General features: G+C 41.3%; 1 protein-coding gene across 2 annotated transcripts in view; it reads left to right on the top strand.

The window, feature by feature from the left end:
- The first annotated feature begins 7,506 nt into the window (after positions 1 to 7,506).
- si:ch211-51h4.2 overlaps positions 7,507 to 23,272 on the top strand; it is a 143,360-nt gene continuing 127,594 nt past the window's right edge. The window contains exon 1 of one of the 2 annotated variants that reach the window (XM_036141614.1): positions 7,507 to 7,972. In XM_036141614.1, the coding sequence (XP_035997507.1) occupies positions 7,828 to 7,972 (145 nt within the window). In that variant the 5' untranslated portion in view covers positions 7,507 to 7,827. The remainder of the gene's footprint in view (positions 7,973 to 23,272) is intronic. The other variant, XM_036141615.1, reaches the window with a different exon arrangement.

Genomic DNA, 23,272 nt, shown 5'->3' with positions numbered 1-23,272 from the left:
AACATGAACAAACTGTAATCAGTCAGACAGATAAGATTTAAACCAGCCTATTGCTTTTCCCTTAATCCCTCAACTGTATCAAATACAGCACTGAGATCTAATAGGACAAGTACAGACACAAGTCTTTTACCTGAGGCCATGAGAACAGCATTAGTGACCTTCACCAGAGCCTTTTCAGTGCTATGATGAGCTCTGAAGCCTGACTTAAACTCTTCAAATAGGTCATTACTTTGTAAATGTTCACATACTTGATTAGCAACTACTTTCTCAAGAATTTTAGATAGGAAAAGAAGATTAGATATAGGTCTGTAATTTATTAAGTTATCTTAATCAAGCCCGTGGTACATATCAATTTACTAAGGATAGCTTAATCATGAATGAATCACGAATGATGTCCCCATCTAAAATGGGGACATCTCCTTAAATATCTTGGTTAGGAATGGGTCTAACATACAAGTTGAAGGTTTAGATGAAGCTAAAATGTTAGATGGCTCAGAAAGCTCTACTGCGTCTAAACAGTTCAAACACCCATCAGGTTCTAAAGATTACTCCAACACTGTCTCACTTACTGAGGATGGGGTAATCATGTTTGGGAGGATGACAATTATTTTATTTTTAATGGAATCGATTTTATTTATGAAGAATCCCATAAGGTCACTACTGCTGAAGGCTAAGAGAATGGATATATCAACAGAGCTATGACTCTGTGTAGGTTTGGCAACTGTGCTAATAGAGAAAGCTAGGATTATTTTTATTCTCCTCTATTAATGATGGAAAATATGCTGCTCTAACTCTGCGAAGGGTCTTTTTATACAACAGTAGACTGTTTTTTCAAATTAGGTAGGATTTATCTTGATGTGTAGAGCAACCTTTTCTGTCCAATTTCCTAATGTTGTACTTCAATGAATGCATCTCTAAATTAAACCAGGGGGCTACATTGTCTAATGCAAAACATTGTCTAATGCAAAATGCACCGTCAGCAAATACAAATATTATGTCTTCTGCATTGTTTACCTTCATTTTCCCTCTTTCATCCAAATGTTCGGACCTTTGTGTATGGCTGTACGTTGTCGCGTTTATGTTGTCAGTGTTACAGACAGCAAATAGTGACTTTAGATAAGTTGCCTGTAGAAAACAAAGTCGTTTTTTTACTCTGTCCAACTGTCTTCTTTGATTTCGTAACCAAATTAATATTTATCTCAGCCAAACTCAAAAAATTATCTGTAACATTTTTGATACTATCCGATGAGGTAAGATAACTGTCAATATAAACATATGTGTAGGTGCCTGAATTTGTATATATGTCAATAAGCATGAATAAATGAAAGATTTGTATTTGTTCCTTGTTGTCATCTCATATATACGTGTAACATCAGATGTTTTGTCTGTCAGAATACAAGCTTAGAAGTTACATATACAAGTTACTAAGTTACAGCTTTGCAACAATACAAGTGCAAATCAGAAATTTACGAGTACAAATCTTTAACCCTTGGTAAAACTCTTATACTCCTTACCAGCTAGTGGCGGTAATGAGATGTGATATCAGATGTTTCATCTGTGAGAACATAGACAGCCTCATTACTTTCTGGGGCACATCCTGCGTCACCGCCATATTGGATGGGTCTCTCCTACTCTAAGATCGCATAAGAGCTGACGGGAATAAACGCATAGGGAGCAACTTTGCCCCTATTTTCTGCAGCTTACGGTTGCAATAACAGGCGATAACTACTGAAAGTAGGTCATACAATGCAGATTATCATTTTGGGCAGAGATTGGTTCTGAAAATGATTTTTCCTTTGGTGAGAACAATGCAGATACCCAACAGATGGGCCATAACTTTATACTTATAATTTGTTATTGCTATATTTCACAAACTAAGGAAGATTCATATTGCCAAATTTAGTGCCCTGGAGTTACAGATCACCAGGGGACTTTTCCGGGGGGAGCTATAGCGCTCCTTGGCCCTCTCCTATCCATATCTACACCTGTTGTGTGATGGAAGTGCAGACAGCTTGTTTTTGCTGTCCTCCAGTAGACTCCCAAAGTTCAGGCCTGGTGACTTTCTGCATTTCACACATTTTTGTATACAGTTCATGTTACCTGATGGACAATTTGACAGTAAATATGTTTATGTAGAGACCCTGTCAATATATAGAGTTTTTGAAGATACTGATGTATTTTCTGATAGCAAAAGATATAATATCACTAAAGTGGCATGTGTTTGTTGAGGTCAGGCCTAACAATGAGAAGAAATATATATTTTACTGAGGTAAACCATAGCTGTAATAAGCTTATTTAAATCTTATGGAATTATCGCTTCTTTATCTTTTTAATGATCTTTTATTTCATATATTTACTTTCATATGTTATTTTTCATGTCCATGTTTTAACACCATGAGGCTTAAGCTAATAAAAGCGGCTGACACTTTGAATTTGGCTCATGTGAATTTGATTTAGAACTTGCTTTATTCTTTGTAATTTCTGTACGATAAAACTATTGATCTATAGGTTTATATATCTATATAAACATATTACTTGTGGTTCTGTCCCATATTTGTTGACAATAAAGGAATATCGGTACTTTTTTCCACTTAAAGCACCGTGCCTGTGAATCACACACTCATATAAAAAAGATCACAAGGATAGACTTTGTTATGGACATACCTTTGACAGAGAATAGCTCTCTCTCTTACATCTGAAGTGTCACAATTCACAGAGGGGCAGGCATAAGATGAAATCAATAATCATAACCAGAATCAAAATAATATGAAGTGAATGAAGCAGTTCAGGTGAGCAAATGTTAAATGGATTAAATTTATATTGCGCTTTTCTAGTCATACTGACCACTCACAGAGGTTTACACTAGAACCACATTTACCTCAGTGCACTCACTAACACATTTATACATACACCAATACGCAGATTGGTAGGCAACTTGGGGTTAAGTGCCTTGCCCAGAGGGGCTGCAACACATGACAGGGGGAAGCTGGAATCAAACCCATGACCACTTCTGTTACGATTGGCATTGTAAGTTTTTATGTAACTGAGTGTGCAGGTGCCAGTTGCTGATTGGTTCCAGGACAATGACAACGGAGACGTCCCATTGGTGCCCTCCTGGAAGTGACAACTATAAAAGAATGCTGATGTGGACTTCCTGGGACCGTCCTCCACTCTTCCCAACCAGCCACACTTTTAGCACTCCGAATGTTCTGGAGCTTGTAGGAGTGAGCTGCCGTTTCTGTTACTTAAGTTTTCTCCTGTTTTCTTAGTTAGGGAGGTGAGGTGACTGTCATTTGTTAACTTATGTTGCAGTAGGTAAGTTGGTTTATTACTTTTTTTTTTAGACAGTTGCCTTTTGTTTGTTATTTTCGGCACATAGCTCTCTCTGAAGTTGTTTGCTCCATTTGTGTTGTAACTTTAGAACTATTTTCCTTTTTGTAAATAAATTACTTTCTAAACATAGACAACTTTGTATTTGTGAGCTGCTTGTGATGGGAAGAGGATGGATCAACTCTTTAATATGTTATGGTCTGGCCAACCCTAGACAGGTCGTAACAACCTTCAAGACAACTACTCTACCCACTTAGCCACATCCCAAGCAAAATCTCACTTGGTTGCATGGTGAATGTGGCTGAGCAGTAACACAATGCGGCAGATATGCCTGGGTAATAATGTAAAACCTTGAATTTTGACTCATCCCTTTGGATATATCCGCTAGTTGTAAACCTGTAAAAATTGTCTGAATATTCTTTGAAGAGGAGACTTTGCTCTATATAACGTCATCTGAAAAAACATTCCTGAGCACCGGGACCTGAAATAATTACTGTGTCCATACTCCCTCATCTGTCCTTTAAAGAGTCTAATGGGACCAAAGGTTCAGCAGTGAATATTAGTATGATGATCATGGTGCGTAGACATCTTAGAAAAGATAGTTTGATATGTTTAACAGTCAAGAACATGAACTTCACTGAATGCATACAAATACATACTATTTTCAGTCAGCAAGCAGCAACAATTTGCATTATTGCGTAGAATCCAAAGCAAGTGTTTCAGTTGTTCCTTTAAGGTGCAGAATTAAGCTCAGAATGAACAGATAAAAGAGCTTTTTAACTCATACATAAATCACATAAAGCCTTTTTTAACGGTGAAAATTTTTCATGGAGAGCTGATCTAGCTGTAATTGAATAGAACAAAAATCAAATAAAACTTTTCTTTTGTGGCACTAGTGGCCTTTAATGAAAGTAGGCTGACAGGAAGGGGCCTGAGAAAGGGGAGGACTACATGTGCCAAAGGTCCACTGGCTGGAATCAAACCTGGGACATCTGTGTTGAAGACTAAAGCATCTGTATATGGGTCGCAAGTGCTACAACAAATTAAAATAACATTTTGATGCAACCTACCGAGAGGGCCATAAGGACCTAAAAGTAAAACCATATTAGTTGAACACCCATCTCATCAAGTAGCTGACTGAATGCATCTAGATTGTAGTTTCAGCAGAGAGCAATAATGGTGACATACTCAGTGAAACATGAATGTTTTCCGACAGTGCCCAAAGCATCTGACAGTCAACTAAAATGAGTTAGAGTGCCTTGAAAGATATTCATCTGAGCTGAACTTCAAATTATGACATTTTACAACCAGCAGCTTCAATGTATGTGATTCAGACTTAGAGTGAAGGCCCAACAAATTGTTGTGTATAATTGTAAAGTAGTGCAAACAAAATAACAAAAACTCTATAACTTCACATATCTAGGAGGGGAAATGTATTTTGCCAAACAGTTCAAGCTTAGTAACACTGAAAGTAAAATAAATGTTCAGGTCTTGTCATGGATTCAATTGGATTTTTGCTGGGCCATTGTAACACATATGATTAATAACCAGCATTTCCTGCTGGAAAGTGAACATCTGGTCTGCCACGAGGAAGAAAGTTGCTAGGTGAATGAGTTGAATCTGTTACCACACGTAGCAACTAGCTGCAACAGGCTGCTGTCAGCGAGCTATGCATGTGCAGAAACAGGCCCCTTCCCATCTATATAAAACTGCATAGAATTTTAATTTCTCTGGCTATTTTTTGCAATTCTTTGTTGACTCACACAGATTTTGTTCATTCTGATGATGGTACTGTCATGATTTAGGGTTTTGTTTGTTTTGAACTTTTCTGGACTTGTAGTTTCAGCTCTGTCACCTCGCAGCCACAGAAAACCCTCCTATTACCTCAGTCCACTTCTCAGTCATCAGTCATCTGCCCAGACCAGTTCCACCTGCTGTCACTAATTAGTTCCAACTCTGCTCACCTGGTCACCTGCCTTCATGTACCTGCCTCACTGACCCACTCACTGCCAGATCGTCTCACCACATCACATAACTCATGCCCTGCCGCCTTGGTTTTTTAAGTTTGTGTACATGCTCCACCTGCATCTCCTGATCTTTTTTTGCTTTTCCAATAAACACTTTTTTTTCGCAACTCTGTGTTTGGCTTTCGGGTTCTGACCTACAGTTGTTACAGGTACATGGAACTTTTTACTTTCTTTATTTTTCTTTATTTTTATTTTTTTTACAGTGTCCTGTCTGGCAATATGGCAATAAGAATTGTTGTCTTAATGCCAAAAAGAGCCCAACAGATTTTACTTTCACAAATGGAGCAGTACGGCTTCCGCCACAGTGCTCCGCTTGATTTATACATGTAAATAGTTTTGTTATAATTCATGCAGGGAGTATTTCATGTTATATGGACACCACAATGAGAAAGTAGAAGAGGAAAAGAAAAACAAGAAAAGAAAAAAAAGAGAAAAGGTGAAAGAAAGAGGAGATAAAAGGGAGAGAATCATAACATGTCTTCAATTCAATTCAATTCAATTCAATTTTATTTATATAGCGCCAAATCATGAAACATGTCATCTCAAGGCACTTTACAAAGTCAAGTTCAATCATATTATACAGATTGGGTCAGATTATACAGATTGGTCAAAAATGTCCTATATAAGGAAACCAGTTGATTGCATCAAAGTCCCGACAAGCAGCATTCACTCCTGGGGAACCGTAGAGCCACAGGAAGAGTCGTCTGCATTGTACATGGCTTTGCTGCAATCCCTCATACTGAGCAAGCATGAAGCGACAGTGGGAAGAAAAACCACCCATTAACGGGAAGGAAAACCTCCGGCAGAACCGGGCTCAGTATGAACGGTCATCTGCCTCGACCGACTGGGGGTTACAGAAGACAGAGCAGAGACACAACAAGAGAAACAAAAAAGCACAGAAGCACACATTGATCCAGTAATCTGTTCTACATTAGATGGTAGTAGTGGGTGAGCCGTCAGACTGAAGCCGTCTTCAGTCTGCTTCATTACCTGCAGAGAGAGACGTAAAAAGAACAGCACAACCAACGGACATAGTATTACAGATACAATAAAGTAACACGGTTATGAACAACATAATACCTGTACAATAAACAAAAACAACTGTCGAGTCAAAATTAGACTGATGCTCCAGGGTTGTAGCTTTTCAATGGCAGAGATGACTTTGACCGCTTTAGGACGGTCGAACGTGTTTTTATGTTTTTTGTTTGTTTATTTTTTTACCTTTATTGAGAAACAGAAACATAAGAGAACACAGACAGAGAAGCAAAACAAAATATATACATTTAAAATAACAATACCTTAAGGGCAACCTACAAAATACATGTAGTTATAAAGTCTGGGGGAAAGGTTAATTAGATAGTAACTTGTTGAATGCTTTCCCCAGCAGTGCCATGATAAATTCTGTGTATACAGCTGTTTGATGGTGAAGATTCTCAATCATCCAGGTCATGATCATTCCAAAAAAGTTAATAAACAAAACAACTGGACTTTTTTCCAAAGTTTGAAGACGTTTCACTTCCCATCCAGAAAGCTTTCTCAATTCAAAAGTCTGGAGTAGTGTGGAGTTCCAAGCTTAATATTATTGCCCAAAAAGGCCTTGTTATGGCTTAGATAACATGCAAATTAACCCGAAACTGTTCCGCCCCTTTGCAATGGGGAGTTGTTAGGGTCAGTATAGGGGAGTATACAGCTGTTATAACCATGGTGTCTGTAAAGGATCCAACTGTCTAATAACAGTAACAAGAATTACAGTAATGTAATTCTTGCATGGAAGGCACATAGAACAGTTGAACCAGTTGGTTGTTGTTGTATAGTTGTAGAAACTGTGTTTTATTGAAATTTCATATATATTATATTTTTTATGTTGAGAGACTCAATAGTCTGTCTGCCACAAACTTGTCCTGCATGTTCTAAGAGTTGGAATAAACAAATTCCTTATTAAAGCTTAACCGGTTGTGTGTCTGTCTGTTGGTTTGTAAACTAAGATTTGCACACAACACAGACTTTTACCTTGCTGAAACCACTACTATGACTATTACACATACAGATGCAGCAGTATGCTCTTCAGGGTAGTCTGGTGTTTTTGCACTTTAGGAAACATTTTCACATCTGTCTCATATGACTGGGGCACTTCCTCACTACACAGGTTTGTTTTTCCCTGCTTGGCTTGTGGCGAGCTGTAAACAGGTCATCTATCTGTCTCTCGTTTCGCCATTCTTCCATAGAGCTACAAAATGCGAGTTTCACTCCCAGTTCACTTCTGGAAATAAAATAACTTCTCGAAGATATTCGAATCCGATGAGGTGCGCCTGGCTAGACCACGCTTTGCTTTAATCTCTTGTCGTGCGCGTGCTAGTCCGCTGAAAGCAAGCACCCTGAAGCACGCGCAGCCGGGAGAGCGCTCGCGCTCAGGGGTGAGGGCGGAGTAAGGAGGAGGAGGAGGAAAGAGAAGGCAGGAGGAGAAGTGAAAATGATGGCGACCGATGCGGAGGAGATAAGAGCTCAAACAAGCCCCTGTCCCAACCCCGACTACAGCCTCAGCCCTCTGTCCATCAAAATTACCCGGAAAAACCAGGACAGACAGTGGAGGTTGCGGTGCATTTACCTGCAGTGCTGTGAGTACCGACACACATCCTGCGAGTCAAGCAGCAGAAGCAGCAGCAGCAGCCTCCCAATGCTGAAATCCGCTCCGAAAGAGGAAAATCAAACGCGCTACCTGCCTATCCTTCCTGCCCACTGCTTGCTCTGTCACATCAGCAATGGTCAGGTCATCATAGCCCAGTTTAGAAGAAGGAAGCCCCCAATAAACATCGGCGCTAGAGGAGGGGGGAGGAGGGGGAGGAGGCAGGTGGACTGCAGAGATGTTTGGGCTGAGCTCGGTGGGAAGAGCGCGTTTTCCACCTGGAAATTACACTTCAGTTCATTCGTTCAGGCACATTACTGGTGTGATTGTGAATTATGGTTGCACTGTTTGACATTTACCTAAGTACGCTAATTTCTATTTTATTTGCGGCTCACTGAGCACAAAACAAGTTTGCTTATATCAATAATCCAATTTCTTGTTAGACTTGGTCTAAAAAAGTCAATCAAAACAAAGACTAAGACTGATGTTGTTTTCATTTCTGTAGGCAATAGATTTTTAGGATTTCTTCACAAAGGAATCCCTGACACCAGAGGAGATGGTGTTTTCTGTGAAATCAGCCTCTGTCCTGGTAATGGAACTTTGCCTTAGAGGTTTTCTTCCAGACTTTTTCCCATTCAGATTTATTAATTTATCTTACAGGGCCAGACAGGATGTTTTGAAGTGAGGTTCAGTGGAATTTGCTGTAGCAGACTGAAACACATGGCAGTGAGATTGCAGGGAAGTGAAAAATGCTGACACTGGACCAGACTGACCCCCTACCATCTGATCTACGCTGTTTAAAACAACTCAACATGCTTTAGGTTACATTAACTGATAATAAACACACAGACAAGTCGTCTACGTTTCCTCAGCTCAATGCCTGTTACCATACACGGCTGTTTTGGTTGAGGCTGCCGGTTGTATCAATCCGTTTCATCAGCTGTGACGACACATTCCTGTTCTTGTTCTGTTCGGAACTGATGGACCAAACATAAGCTCCATCTGCCTATCCAAAGTTTGTGCAGTCACAGAAATTGTTCTGCTGAGAAAGCACCAACCAACATAGCAACGGGCTCTTGTTAAACGGTGAAGTACCCTCTGATATAGCTCTTGAATGAATGATTTCACATTACCTCCAGAAAACTTTGGTATCAGCAGGAGTTAAGTGGCTGCTAGGTGTACAGGTCCTGTTTCTGCACAACAAGCCCAGACCACCAGCCGCCTGCCACCTTGCAGGAAAGCTGGCGTGTTTGAGTTTGTGCTTTTGCTAAAAAGCCGCGTTTGGTTTTCCTCAAAGGTTTCACTGCGGATTATGGCAGAACATCTCAGGTATTGGCCATCCCAAGGACACGTTCTAAAATGTTGTCGTTCTTCTTGTAATCGTACTTCTGACCACCAGGGGAACTTGTTTAAATGTCCAGTCCAGCAAAGGTTGGCACCTGCTTAGAATTGTTTGGAATTAGCATGATAGCTGTTCTCCAGTTGATTGGACGCAGATTTATGAAATGTGTACACATATGTTTGTTGATTCTAACATGCATATTAATACACATGATGTAAGCACTCAATGTTAGTGCAGTGGCATGAGATATTCCAGATTTTTCCATCTACCTCTCATAGACTATTGTTTTTATTTAATACCACAGTATATAACGAACACAGTTGCAGATTTCCATTCACTGGTGGTGCACTACTATTAGGGTGTGTTAATCATGTCAATCTAATTCTTATCATAGGCTCTTTTGGACATTTATGGATATTCTAAGTTAAATATTCTTGTGATGACAGTATGAAATAAAATAAGAGCCTTTACATATAACCACTCTGGGGTTTAGAGAGGTGTTCAAGACTCCCTCTGAGTAACGCTTTGTGGATCCATAATACATAGGTTTCTGGGTCAAAATTTCATTAAGGATTCAAACCAGGGTTTCCCCCACTGTAATATCAGCATGGCCGCTACGCTTTTCGACGCCAGGCTAAGTAACATTTGTAAAAAAATTTCTACACCAGTAACAGTGATACCAAAGATGGTATATAGTAGGGTTGAGAAACTAGTCGATGCCTCCATGTTTGAGATCAATATAATCAGACCAGTAAAGCTCCTGAGTCTGCAACAGTTTAGTAGTAAACCTCTTGGATAACAGGAGCTAATGCTAGCTGTTATGACACGGCCAGGATTATTCCGTTTCCTGGGGGAAAACCTGAGAATGGTTCAGGTGGCATAAAGCAGAGCTTTGCAAATGTAGTGTAAGTATGTTTTTTCATCTTTAATGTGTAACAGTTAGGGCTGGGCAACGATTAAAATATTTAATCGCGATTAATCGCCCTGATTAATCGCGATTAATCGCGATTAATCGCATTGTATTTACAAACTCCAAGAATGAATTCAAAAGTAGTGTAAAGAGCACTTTTATTTTAATGTTCTGCTGCCATATGAACAAAAGTGTTGTAACATTTGTAGCACTTATTTTATACTGGATATTTTCAACCCATCTATTGAATTTAGTGCACTAGTTGATCTTTTCTTCATAAGAGAACAAGCACTGCAGCCAAAATATGGCCTTTTTTGACCTGCTGTATATTAGCCAGTCCCTAAGCTTGATGTATCATGAAACTGTTGACCTTTTGGGTTTTGTGGTTTTTATTTTATTATTACAATTAAATAATAATAATAATAATAATGTTCAGTGTTTTTTCGCTAATCCACCTCTTATTTATTTCAATCCTTATGTAATTTTGTCTGTGTTGTGTGCACCTGCCTGTTGCTTTAATCCTATAAATTTCCCCGTCGTGGGATAAAAAAAGGATTAGCTAATGTTATCTTATCTTAAATAACACTTTTTAATATATGTACTGGGTTCTTTCAAGGTCTTAATTACATGTTATGTGTGGGCTCCAGTAACATCCATCCATCCATCTATCCATCCACTGATCTACCTGGATGTTCCCTGGAGGACTGAAACGCCTCAGTCAGAGACGTCTGTGGGTCTGTCGGGGCAATGAGAGAAGTTTCCTCTCCTCTCTCCGTTTCTGTGGCTCGACGTTTTCATGTTTTTTCACGTGCTTAGATACATTTGTTGTGTTTCCACGGAAATGAACCGGCTTTTTACAAAACATACAGCTTGATTTCATTTACGGTATTAAAATAAAGCCAAACGGTGCTACTTCCCCTGTTCGTGTTTTTCCGCTGCTGCTGCTGTCTCTCTCAGCTGTTTGTTTGTTAAGGTTGTGTGAGAGCTGAGTGGGCGGGCCAGGCTGAGCCTGCGTGCTGATTGGCTGGCGCCGCTGAGCCATGTACGAGAGGGGAGGGGGAGCGGGAGAGTGCTGCTGCAGTCAGCGCGCTGCAGTCAGCGTGTGCTGACTGACACTGACTGAAAGCATGTGAGCAACATGCGTTAATGCGCGATAAAATAAATATCGCCGTTAATAGTCTAATGAATTAACGCGAAATTAACGCGTTAACTTGCCCAGCCCTAGTAACAGTATACACTATTTACAGTTAAGACACAATTGCCCCTGGCAGGGGGGAGGGGGGGGGGCTAACAGGTCATCATTTCATCGTTTAATATATTAAGTAAGCCCGCTGTATTGAGATCTTTTCTCAATACAGCGGGAGCTTAATGTGAAACAGCTTAATTTTTTTTTAATTATTATTTTTTATTATTTTGTTATTTTATTATTGGGTAAAAGCATAAACAAAAAAATACGACTGATCCAAATGACTCGTCAGTCACGGTATTTTTGTCAGCATTTATCATCCTAAGAAATTTAATATCATGTTTTTAGTACAGGGGCCATAACAGGGGCCAGGAACAGTTCTACAGGGGCACAGGCCCCTGTTGGCCCCTGTCTAGAACCGCCCCTGGCAGTGCATCATTTTAAACTTTTTCAGTGAATGTTACTTTGACTAGTTTTTAATAGCTGTCCCTTTTAAAGAAATTCCAACCAGCAAATTGAAATAGAAAGTGTTCACTGTCATGGATGGGTCATGACATGGATGTCATGGGTTGGCTCGCTGGAAGATCTCAGAAATGGGGCGATTTAGTGTGTGTGTGTGTGTGTGTGTGTGTGTGTGTGTGTGTGTGTGTGTGTGTGTGTGTGTGTGCATGCGTGCGTGCGTGTGTGTGTGTGTGTGACAGAAAAAAGCTACTACCCTTTCTTATGTTGACCCGAGGGCTGCACAATACAGCCTGAAAAAGTTCAATGCTGGGTTTACCTGGCCATGTTGATGTTAAAGCAAATGTGTTTTTTTTAGATCACCATGGTAACACAGGGAGAACTTGTGACCTTTTGCAGAACAGATTTTCAGGGCAGCAATCTTTGGGTTTTAAACAGAAGAAATTCCTGGTCCTACTTCCAGTATTAAGACACAAAAGCATCTCAGTTTTAAAATTTTGAAGATTTTGGCGCTTCATTATTCTGGGTTTTGCCTCAATAAATTGTGACTTCTGTAAGTGAATACTGTAACTGCTTCTTTATTTAAATGTCTGCCACCCAAACAGACTAAATCTGGGGGTGGCAACAAGACTCGTGCATTTGGATAATCATTACTGGCGTGTGTCCAGGTGTATAGGATGGTGAAAGACACATTTCTGCATCTGTACATGGCATATTTAGTTTTCAAACTTCAGTTTCAGACATCTGGTGTTTTGTTATCTACCAGTTGTTCCTAAGTCATTGATGATGTCATCCTTTTTCTTTTTTTCTCTTTTTTTTCTTTTGTTTATTGTTTTTCCTGGAATAACAGCTATTGCTAAACATTGATCAACAGCGCTGCTATTGGCTGTTCAGCATGGCCAAAGAAAGCCCACAGTTTTTCTCCCCCAGCAGAACAAGAGCTTTTAATGGAAGGTTATGCTGAATTTGAGTCATTAATTAAAACGACAGGGAACACCTCAAAGTCTGCTAAAGCCAGGAGAGAGGGCTGGCAAAAAGTAGCAGACAAACTACATGCATAAGTGATGTCCATGTTAGATGTTTCTATCACTTTCTACAGTATGAATTTTTGCTTTTTAATAATTTCATATTTACTTTGTTCTTTTATGTCAGAGCCTCCACAGGACCCAATAGAACATGGGGACAGGTAAAAGTGAAATACAAGAATATTCTACAAAATGGTAGACTTTAATCACTATACTTTATTTTAAAAAGCCACTTGTTATGGCAACAGGTCCAATATCGGTGTCATTCCTTAGACTGTGGAAGTAAAGGACGCGTGCAAACTGGGAATTTTAACAAAAAAATTCTTTATCTATAAAAAATGAAGTTTTTCCTTTTCCAAGTCATCCACAGTTTACACGGTAAAACTGTATTGCTCCGTGTCTAGATAATCCATCTATAGTTTTTTCTAATACAATATACGGCTCGACAGGAAGCAAGCCTTTCAAAGTAAAACTAAACTTCACAATAAAATGGCCTGAACAAATCTTCTTACTGAATATGATAAAAATAGAAAAGCAAACCATCATACAAATAACTTAAATATTTTAGATTTATGGCTCCAACATCACTTTTTCCTCTTTAAAAGCCACTGTTAAATGATGTGTTTGTCTGTTTATAACAGCCACCAAGAAAAATCTCTCTACAATTACACTGTTGCGCTGCGCTAAAGGATCCTGTCTATTGTGCAATACGCGAATAATTCGAAAGCTCTAAAATTATTCTTGCACCTTCCGCAAATGGTTGCCGTCATAAAAATGGACAAGACAAGACAGTCTTCCCTATCTCCTCCGCTTATAAACCTGCGATCTAATCCTGTTTACATGAAATAAGCCTGCTCGCTAGCACATGTTGCTATGACAGCAAGTCCAGGATGAGTCCAAGTTCATTCCAAATCGTCAACAATCAAATCCAGCTAACTGAGTTAGCGACGTATGAAGAACGGGCCCCTGGTCAGTGTGTCAGTGTTTTATTATTTTTATGCCTGTACTTTGCATTTTGCCTTTTATTTTATTTTAATGAATTAAATTTGCCCTCTTGTGAAAACACACCATGCAAGGTTTTCAGGTCACATAGGGGATGCACGTTATATCGGCATTAACTGAGCTGACATTAACAAGCCAATGTTTATTTCCATCTAGTTGCCCTTTGTGCATGTGTTTTATGAGGTGGAAGGGATGGGGTTGGTCATGTGTTGTTGGGTTTTTTTTTTTGGGGGGGGGGGGGGGGGGGCTACATTGGCCATGTGCATTGACAGTAATGCATTGTAGTCAGGATTGCGGGCTTTGTAAATGAAGCAGAGATGCAGTGTTAGCAGTGTGGTTGTTTTTCATGGTATCGGGGGAAAAAAACAGACTTAAGAAAAGCAATGTGTAAGTCTAGAGAGTCAAAAAAATCATTTAGCATACTTTTAAGTTGGTACAAAATTGTGCAAAGTTTCATCATCCCAGAAATGTAAATCTGTGTCTGCATATTAGCACACACGTCAGGTAAACATCACTTATCGGACTTAACAGCAATAATAATATTGGATATCGATTTTGCTCCAAATTGTCATATCGGTGCATCCGTAGCTCAAATGCTTTGAAAATTATTTGAACTAAATTTCAGTAAATTCATAAAGAAATGTTCTTCAAACTTTAATCTTTCACTTTCTACTGAAAGCCTATACAAACTGTTAAAAATAATGTAGGTGGGTGAGAGTTAATTTGAATTTGCTTTTCAAAAGGGGACAACCAATGGAGGCATCAAATTCAAAATCATATTCAGGATGGTTAGAAGCACTGTGTCCATGCTCATCTGTCTCTCTTATGATCTCTTCATAAATAATTGACCAGTTATTAGGAGCCTTGAGGAAAGAGATAATGAAAAAGATTCTGATGGCTGGTTTGATTACTGATCAGATGTATTTCAGGAAAACACAGAAAAGAAAACAGAAGAGGTGAGGCAATGCTGAGAAAGGACCAGGCTGATTGATAAAATGACCGTTTGTTTCTTGTGGAGAAGTGAGCTCCTTAGAGTCCAAGTAATGGATGGAAATACAGCAGAAAAGTGGCCGACTTGTCAGTATCATCCTCAGTTGGACTTGTCACAACACACAGGGGCTTCACATAGAGCTGCATAAAACATTGCACATATATGGTCACTGCCGTATCAGTGTCCACAGAGTGTCTCAGAATGCGATGTTTTAGTCAGCTGTTAGATTCCCAAATTGGGTTTTGCATGCTAGCAATCAGCTTGTTCAGTACAATCTTAGTACATTAGATGCTAATACTTGACATAGGTGCTAGTGCAAAAGAAACGTAGAAGTCCAAGAGAGTTGGAAGTGTCATATTAGCAGATGGGAAAGAGGAAAGTGATGAAAAAATGTAGAATTGACATTGTTGCGATACTTTTAAAAATTATTGCTGTTGATTTACCAGCTTTTTGCCTAACAATGGGCTCTCTGCTATAACATGAAATATGAATCATACTTCCTTTTTTAAATTCAAAGTACTTTCATCTTAGAAGGGCAACAATGTAAACAACAAAATCAATCGGAAACTTTGATAGTCATTTCTCACATAGTGTCTGATAGGGTTATGATAAATAACCCCTTATTATCCTACAAAGAAAACCACACAAACACAAGTTTAGACTTTTCTATAGAAGAGGGCAGAGGAAAAACCCAAACGGAGATCTTCACTCCCTGACAGTCTGGGATCATCTGCCCCGAGCCACCTCTTTCTCTCTGCCTTTATTATCAACTTCAAAGAAGGGACGGGGGTTTACAACATGGGGTATGGCACACAAAGAGGTGTAGGATTAACAAACACAGCTGGATAGAAGCATTTGTTCTTCCTGTGTGGGGTTAAAACAATAGAACATTCCTGCAAACCAGCTCTTTAAACAGACTAAATGCCTGTAACTTAATAAAAATTAAATGATTACATTCACATTTCTCTAACAGTGTCACAATGTTCCGCAATGTTGTCTGTATGGAATGTTCGAAATGATGGCACTTTATTCACAGTTTTTAACTTATTGTCATGAAAGCATAAAAACCAACATGAACTTGAAAAGTTTGATAAAATTGATAATTTGTTGAACTAAAACTTCACTGGAAAAATCTACTTTATGGTAAAAAATGGGTTTGAACATCTCTAACAAGGATGCTTCACGAAGCCATCTTTCTGAGCGTCAGACTGCGACAACTGATAACACATGCATGATGACTTTATTACCACCACTTTATTGAATTAAATTCATAGCACATTTAGTCTCTAGTGCTATAATTTTGATGATTGTCATTGAATTCAACAGTCAGCCATATAAAATCTGTTAGTGTTGAGTTTTGACTTAGCCTTTTGTTTACTATTAGTTTTCAGTTTTTCCTCCTTGTTTGTTTTTTTTTATGATTTAGACTTTGTTTTCTGTTAGTTTTCAGCTCCTTCTTCCCCTCACTTAGCTTTCCTTTCACTCCCTCTGCAGTCAGTCACAACTGTTAGTCATTAATCAGTCAGACTCATTTCACCTGCCAGCCTCCCTACTTAAGCTTCCCTCTGTTGTCACTCCTCTGCCGGTTTGTCATCATGCAACAACTACTCCTTGCCTGTCTACCTGAGCTTTCTCTGCTTGCTGCTGGAACCCTCCCACCTCTGCTGCGCTTATACCTCAGCTTACCATTGATGATTCCAGTCTCATCGGGGCAACCATCCTGTTTAGACTCTATCTGCAAGTATTCACCTTACCTAGCTATTTAATCTGGTTGTGACTCTAACCAGCTAGGTTCCCTCACTGCCGTGCTGTGGATTCTCTGTCATGCTGTAGATTGGATTTCACTGTCGTCCTGTGGATTCTCTGTTGTGTTGTGGGTTCCCTGCCGTGCTGGGGATCCTGCTGCTGTGCTCGGGTTCTCTCTCTGCTGTGCTGTGGATCCTGCTCTGGTCTCCAAAAACTCTGGTCCGGGCCGTCCGCTCCTGCCTTCATCTACACCCCTGTTCCAGTTTAATCCTGCCTTTCTGGTTTCATCATCCACCATCCCATCTACCCATCAATAAAACTCTCAATTTTAGTCCCACATGTGTGGTTCTGGGTTCACCAAAGACAAATCGTGACAAAATCAATTTTTGTTGGGAAAAACACAGCGACAACACAGGGAAAACATTCTGAAAACAAAGAGAAAAATTTGTAAAAATGGATCGAAAGCCTAGAAACTCACAGAAATCTCAGTATTAAGAAGGTAATGATGCTTCCTATCCCAGTCTAAACAGATATCTGCTAATTTAGGCCTGATTGGAAAAACTATTAAAAGAATTCTTTTCACAAAAGGTATTGGATAAAAAACACATAAGTATTAAGGGTAGGAACCATTACGTACACAATTCAATTTGATCCAGACTCAAACGTATATATAAATCAGTTCATGCAACATATTGCCCTAGACATGCACAACCTCGCCATGGCCACTCTCCACACATCTCTTTAGCAATTATTACAAGACGGAGAATGAATACTGCTGACTGACACTAAAACAAAAGAATACACAAAAAAATACACACCACCAGCTCTGAAAACTAATGATTTTAGACTTCTGCACTTCACAAAGTACAGCAGAATGAGTCCAAAGCCTCTCACTTCATCTGTAACTAATATTTAAGCCTTTTTAGCCATCTCCTATTCATTCATGCTTTTATAGCTCATTCATATATGCCCCCGTGTGACTCTTATTCCCATACTACACCCTAGCTGCCACACATCCGAAAATGTGCAGTTATGGAGACATAATAATAAGTTCAGTCCATGTACCCTTTCAGTACACGTTCAACACTTATTCCCTGTGCTAATTTATGGACTTAGAATGTGTTTGGATTTCATTGAATGCTTGGATTACTTGGGTTATCTCTGACATTTAATGGGAATTTTCATACCGGTAGCCTCTGTTGTCTTGTGATTTATGTCTTTGACTCTAATTCAGGGGGCCAGGCGTCCCAGTTGCATCAGGAATGCCATCCGGTGTAAAAACTCTGTGTACAAGATGTAATGACTCGCTGTAGTGTTCACTAAATAAGTGAGCAGCCAAAAGGACTCACTCTCAGCCTCATGAAAGATATATTCATTTAAAACATTATTGACTTCTTCAATACTTTATTTCCTTGCTGCACTCAGCTGATTTTGTTCCTGCCAAACTTTCCAATTCTTGTTAAAGCATTGGAGAAAAATACCAAAAGGAGCAGAGTTACTCAGATCAACTTATAGAGGTATACAACACTGCCAAATAGTATCTGTCACTGATTGTATGAGGGAAACAGTTTTACAAAGTGATTTATATAACACAGAAAGTAAAATCTGTTTTGCATACTGTGTATATGCCATGGTGTATATCTGTGGCTATATCTATTGCTGGAGGGGTGCAGCGTAAACTGGGAACCCAATACAATAAAACTTAAGCTATTAGCCCTACAGACTGTCCATTAAGGGTTGGCAAATAGCCTCAAAACTGCATCGCAAGGTAATCGCATGTAATGGTATTGGAAAAATAAAATATTTTGTAATTGTAGCTTGCAGGTTGCATCAGGTCAGCAAACAAGACACGTTTTATATCTTTCAATTTCACTGGTGTAGGCTTGGCCCAGTGTGAGGGTCTCATGGCATGATACGGTAGACTTTTTTTTAAAAACACGTAGAAAAGGAAGTCATTGCTTTTATTTGAAACAGAAATAATATATGCCAGAATAACACAATGTATTAAATATTCTGATGGGTGAGTATGCTGATAGTCACTTTAAATTCAGTTCACTTACCAGCACATACATTTACCAATCCACTTTTTCAGCTAACAATGTGTATAAAGGATCAAGAATTCCTTTTTACTTCAGTCAGAAGTAGTGAGATCAATTTTAATTCAGTGTCAGGTAAAACAGTAGGCACTGCTAATAGACTTGTCTTCAACAAATGTACACAGTTGTGAAAGACTTAAGGAAAATTAAACATTTTGTAGTTATTCCAATCAGATTTAACCTTGCCTGCAACCTGAATTCTTGTGGTATTACCATTCACAAACACATGAGAATCCGTCTTGCACCGCTCCCACTTTTGTGACAAAGCCAAAAATGGTTCGGCCAATTACATTGCTGTATTATGGTCTAAAGTGGAACATACAGCTGTGATGCAAACAAGAGCAGCTGAGCCCACGGCTGAACTATCATAAACATGGCAGCACAGGAGGACGCACTCATAGCTGCTGCTATCACATCTTTTTTGTCCGAATCCTCAACTGCCACAAGTGTCGCTGTCCAAATAAATGCACCTTGCCCAGCTTAACTTGTGGTTTCTCATGGCTACTTACATCCTTTTCATTTGATACCGTGATTGATTAAAACCAACCGTTGGTTGGCGAGCACTTTGTGTCGCTTTGCCCAATCACCTCGGAAGTTCAGCTGAATGTTCCTCTTCTCCTCAAACACATTTGATAGGAGCAGTCCCAGATTGACATTGTGCAGAACGGAGAGGGCTACACAATATTAATCTGTCTTGCCGGGTTAGATCAAACTTACTTATTGTGAAGAATGTTATTAGTTTTCTTGTTAAACATCTTGTTTTTCTTCATTTGGCAACAAGTTGATATTTGGAACGTTACTTAGTCAGGCCATTGACTTGATTAGCTAGCTTCTAGCCAGCTACGTAAGAGAGGTCAAGACTCCGACCATGCCAGATGTGAAAATCATGACCTAAACAGTAGGAATGAATAGAGGCTAATGGTAACACGTAAGGAAGCGTTGACCATCAAGAGACTCTACTATTACAACCAAAGAACTCAGCTCTGAACTTTATACTGCATTTTATCACAAGGCAAGGCAAGGCAAATTTATTTATATAGCACATTTCAGTACAGAGACAATGCAAAGTGCTTTACATGATTAAAATATAGGAAAATAAAACAGAATAAAAGCAAGCAGGAATAAAATGCAGAAACAAAATAGAACATGGGAAAATAAAAATTAAAAAACAATTAAAAACAGTTGGAATACAAAGTAAACTAATATTTCAGTAATACAGTTCAATTACAACAGTCAAAGGCAATCCTAAACAAATGTGTTTTTAATCTTCATTTAAAGGAACTCAGGCTTTGTCACGAATCGGAGCAGAGGACCCAGAATTCAGCCAGACCAGCAGAGGTTCAGATCAGGTTCTTTATTAACAAAAAGCAAAACAGGGAAAAAAGCCAAAAAGACCGTCAAACAAAAAGACGGCACAAAAATAAACAGAGTAACGGGGCAGGCACGGCAGGAACAGGCAAAACAGGATGGCTCAGGTTTCTGGAGACAAGGGGGTCAAAAATCCAAAAGCAAACCAAAACAGAAAGTTGCAAGAGGAAAACTCACCCATACTCAACAAGACGACCTGGCACTGATGTCTGGTCTCAACTGTTTATATGGAGGTGGAAGCAGGTGAAACCGGTCAGAGATGATTGCAACAGGGGTGGAGTAAGACAGGTGTGTAGAGTGGGTAATTAGACCAGACATCAGTGCTGAGGCTCAAAACAAGAACAGACAAATCTAAAAAGCTGACAAGACAAGAGGACAGAAACAAACTACACACACAACTTACAAAGAAACAAAATCACTCTAAAGAAAAAACCTAAAACAGAAAATAAAGCTTAGACTACAACAGATGACAAAACCAGATAACCTAACAGTAAATAAAAACCCAGACAGGACAAAAACTCAAAGCAAGCAGAGAACCTAAAGCAGGAGAGTAAAATGACTCAAAAATAAAACCCGAACAGAAACCAGAATATTACAGAGCCCCCCCCCCTCAAGGGCGGATTCTAGACGCCCTCCAACGTCTATGGGAGTCCAAAGAAAACAAGAACCTAAGTCAAATCAGGTGGGTGGAGGGGGCTAAAGGCTGGAGGGCTAGAGTCTGAAGAAGAAAATAATATCTAACACAAGTGCAAAAACACAAAACAACCCTCTAAGGGCGAATCGAAACTGAAACTGAGTCCTAAAGTGGCCGGATGTCTGGCAGACATCCCGGACGACGGCCCCGGCGGGTCAGGATGTCCGGCGGTCGCCCCGGACGACGGCCCCGGTGGGTCAGGATGTCCGGCGGTCGCCCCGGACGACGGCCCCGGTGGGTCAGGATGTCCGGCGGTCGCCCCAGACGATGGCCCCGGCGGGTCAGGATGTCCGGCGGTCGCCCCGGACGACGGCCTCGGCAGAGTAAAACGATAGGAAGCCGGTGGCAGAGCAGGACTCTCAGAACCCGACTCCTGGAAAGAGAGAAAGCAAAGGATGGTGCCAGCCTAAAGGCAGTGAACGGCTCCAGACTACTGGCTAAGGGAGGAGCAGGGCCACAGGCTAGGAGAGGCGCCGGGCTAAGAGCTAAAAAGAACTCTGGGCTGAGGTCTGGAGGCAGCGCCGGGCTACGGGGTAAGGAGGGAGCCTGGCTACAGGCTTCTGGAAAGGGAGCCTGGCTACAGGCTTCTGGAAAGGGAGCCTGGCTACAGGCTTCTGGAAAGGGAGCCTGGCTACAGGCTGCTACAGACAACAGTGCGCTAAAGCTATGGGGAGCTGGCACTGGAGACAGTGCGCTAAAGCTACGGGGAGCTGGCACTGGAGACAGTGCGCTAAAGCTACGGGGAGCTGGCACTGGAGACAGTGCGCTAAAGCTACGGGGAGCTGGCACTGGAGCCTGAGTCTTTAAGCTGAGGGGAGCCGGCACAGGATGCTCTGCTTCAAAGCAGAGGGGAGCCGGCACAGGATGCTCCGCTTCAAAGCTGCGGGGAGCCGGCACTGGATGATCCGCTTCAAAGCTGCGGGGAGCCGGCACTGGATGCTCTGCTTCAAAGCTGCGGGGAGCCGGCACTGGAGACTGAGCTTTAAAGCTGCGGGAAGCCGAGATTGAGGGCGGGTCCTCCAGGACCCCTTCTTGGGGCTTGGGCGGAAGCGGTTCCTCATGGACCCCCTCGTCGCCCGCTGGCGGCGGACCCTCCTGGACCCCCTCGTCACCAGTTGGCGGCGGACCCTCCTGGGTCTCCTCGGCGCCCGCTGGCGGCGGACCCCCCTGGGTCTCCTCGGCGCCCGCTGGCGGCGGACCCCCCTGGGTCTCCTCGGCGCCCGCTGGCGGCGGACCCTCCTGGGTCTCCACGTCGCCCGCTGGCGGCAGACCCTCCTGGGTCTCTTTAGGGGATTTGGGGAGAGGCGGACCCTCCAGGGCCCCCTCTGGAGACTTGGGGAGAGGTGGACCCTCCAGGGCCCCCTCTGGAGACTTGGGGAGAGGCGGACCCTCCAGGGCCCCCTCTGGAGACTTGGGGAGAGGCGGACCCTCCAGGGCCCCCTCTGGAGACTTGGGGAGAGGCGGACCCTCCAGGGCCCCCTCTGGAGACTTGGGGAGAGGTTGTTGCTGAGCTGACTCGACCGATCGCCGGCCAGAAGAGCTTGAGACCAAGCTCACAGAGGCAGGACCAGGAACGGAAGCAATAACCGGACCAGCTGCTCGCCTGCGTTTCTGGCGGCGGGCTGTACTGCTGCAGAGGTGGTTGCGTCTGGGACCGACACCGGGAGGGCAAAATGCCAGCCGTGATCCCTTAAACGAGGCACCTAAGACGACCTCAGGTAAGCGCCTGACATCCTCCTCTGTCCCAAACAAAGCCCAAGTGTCCATCATAATCTTGAGTCCTGATAGCAAACTCGGTGTCAGGTCCATGGTGGGGAAAAACAACAAAAAAGTGAACGTGTTGGTCTGGCGATGGGTCCTATGAGTGGCCAGGTCGTTCTGTCACGAATCGGAGCAGAGGACCCAGAATTCCGCCAGACCAGCAGAGGTTCAGATCAGGTTCTTTATTAACAAAAAGCAAAACAGGGAAAAAAGCCAAAAAGACCGTCAAACAAAAAGACGGCACAAAAATAAACAGAGTAACGGGGCAGGCACGGCAGGAACAGGCAAAACAGGATGGCTCAGGTTTCTGGAGACAAGGGGGTCAAAAATCCAAAAGCAAACCATAACAGAAAGTTGCAAGAGGAAAACTCACCCATACTCAACAAGACGACCTGGCACTGATGTCTGGTCTCAACTGTTTATATGGAGGTGGAATCAGGTGAAACCGGTCAGAGATGATTGCAACAGGGGTGGAGTAAGGCAGGTGTGTAGAGTGGGTAATTAGACCAGACATCAGTGCTGAGGCTCAAAACAAGAACAGACAAATCTAAAAAGCTGACAAGACAAGAGGACAGAAACAAACTACACACACAACTTACAAAGAAACAAAATCACTCTAAAGAAAAAACCTAAAACAGAAAATAAAGCTTAGACTAAAACAGATGACAAAACCAGATAACCTAACAGTAAATAAAAACCCAGACAGGACAAA

Source organism: Fundulus heteroclitus, chromosome 9 (genome assembly GCF_011125445.2).
Source record: "Fundulus heteroclitus isolate FHET01 chromosome 9, MU-UCD_Fhet_4.1, whole genome shotgun sequence".
Lineage (NCBI taxonomy): Eukaryota > Metazoa > Chordata > Actinopteri > Cyprinodontiformes > Fundulidae > Fundulus > Fundulus heteroclitus.
The sequence above is the reverse complement of the archived record's forward strand: the minus strand, read 5'-3'. Positions and strand labels throughout refer to the sequence as shown.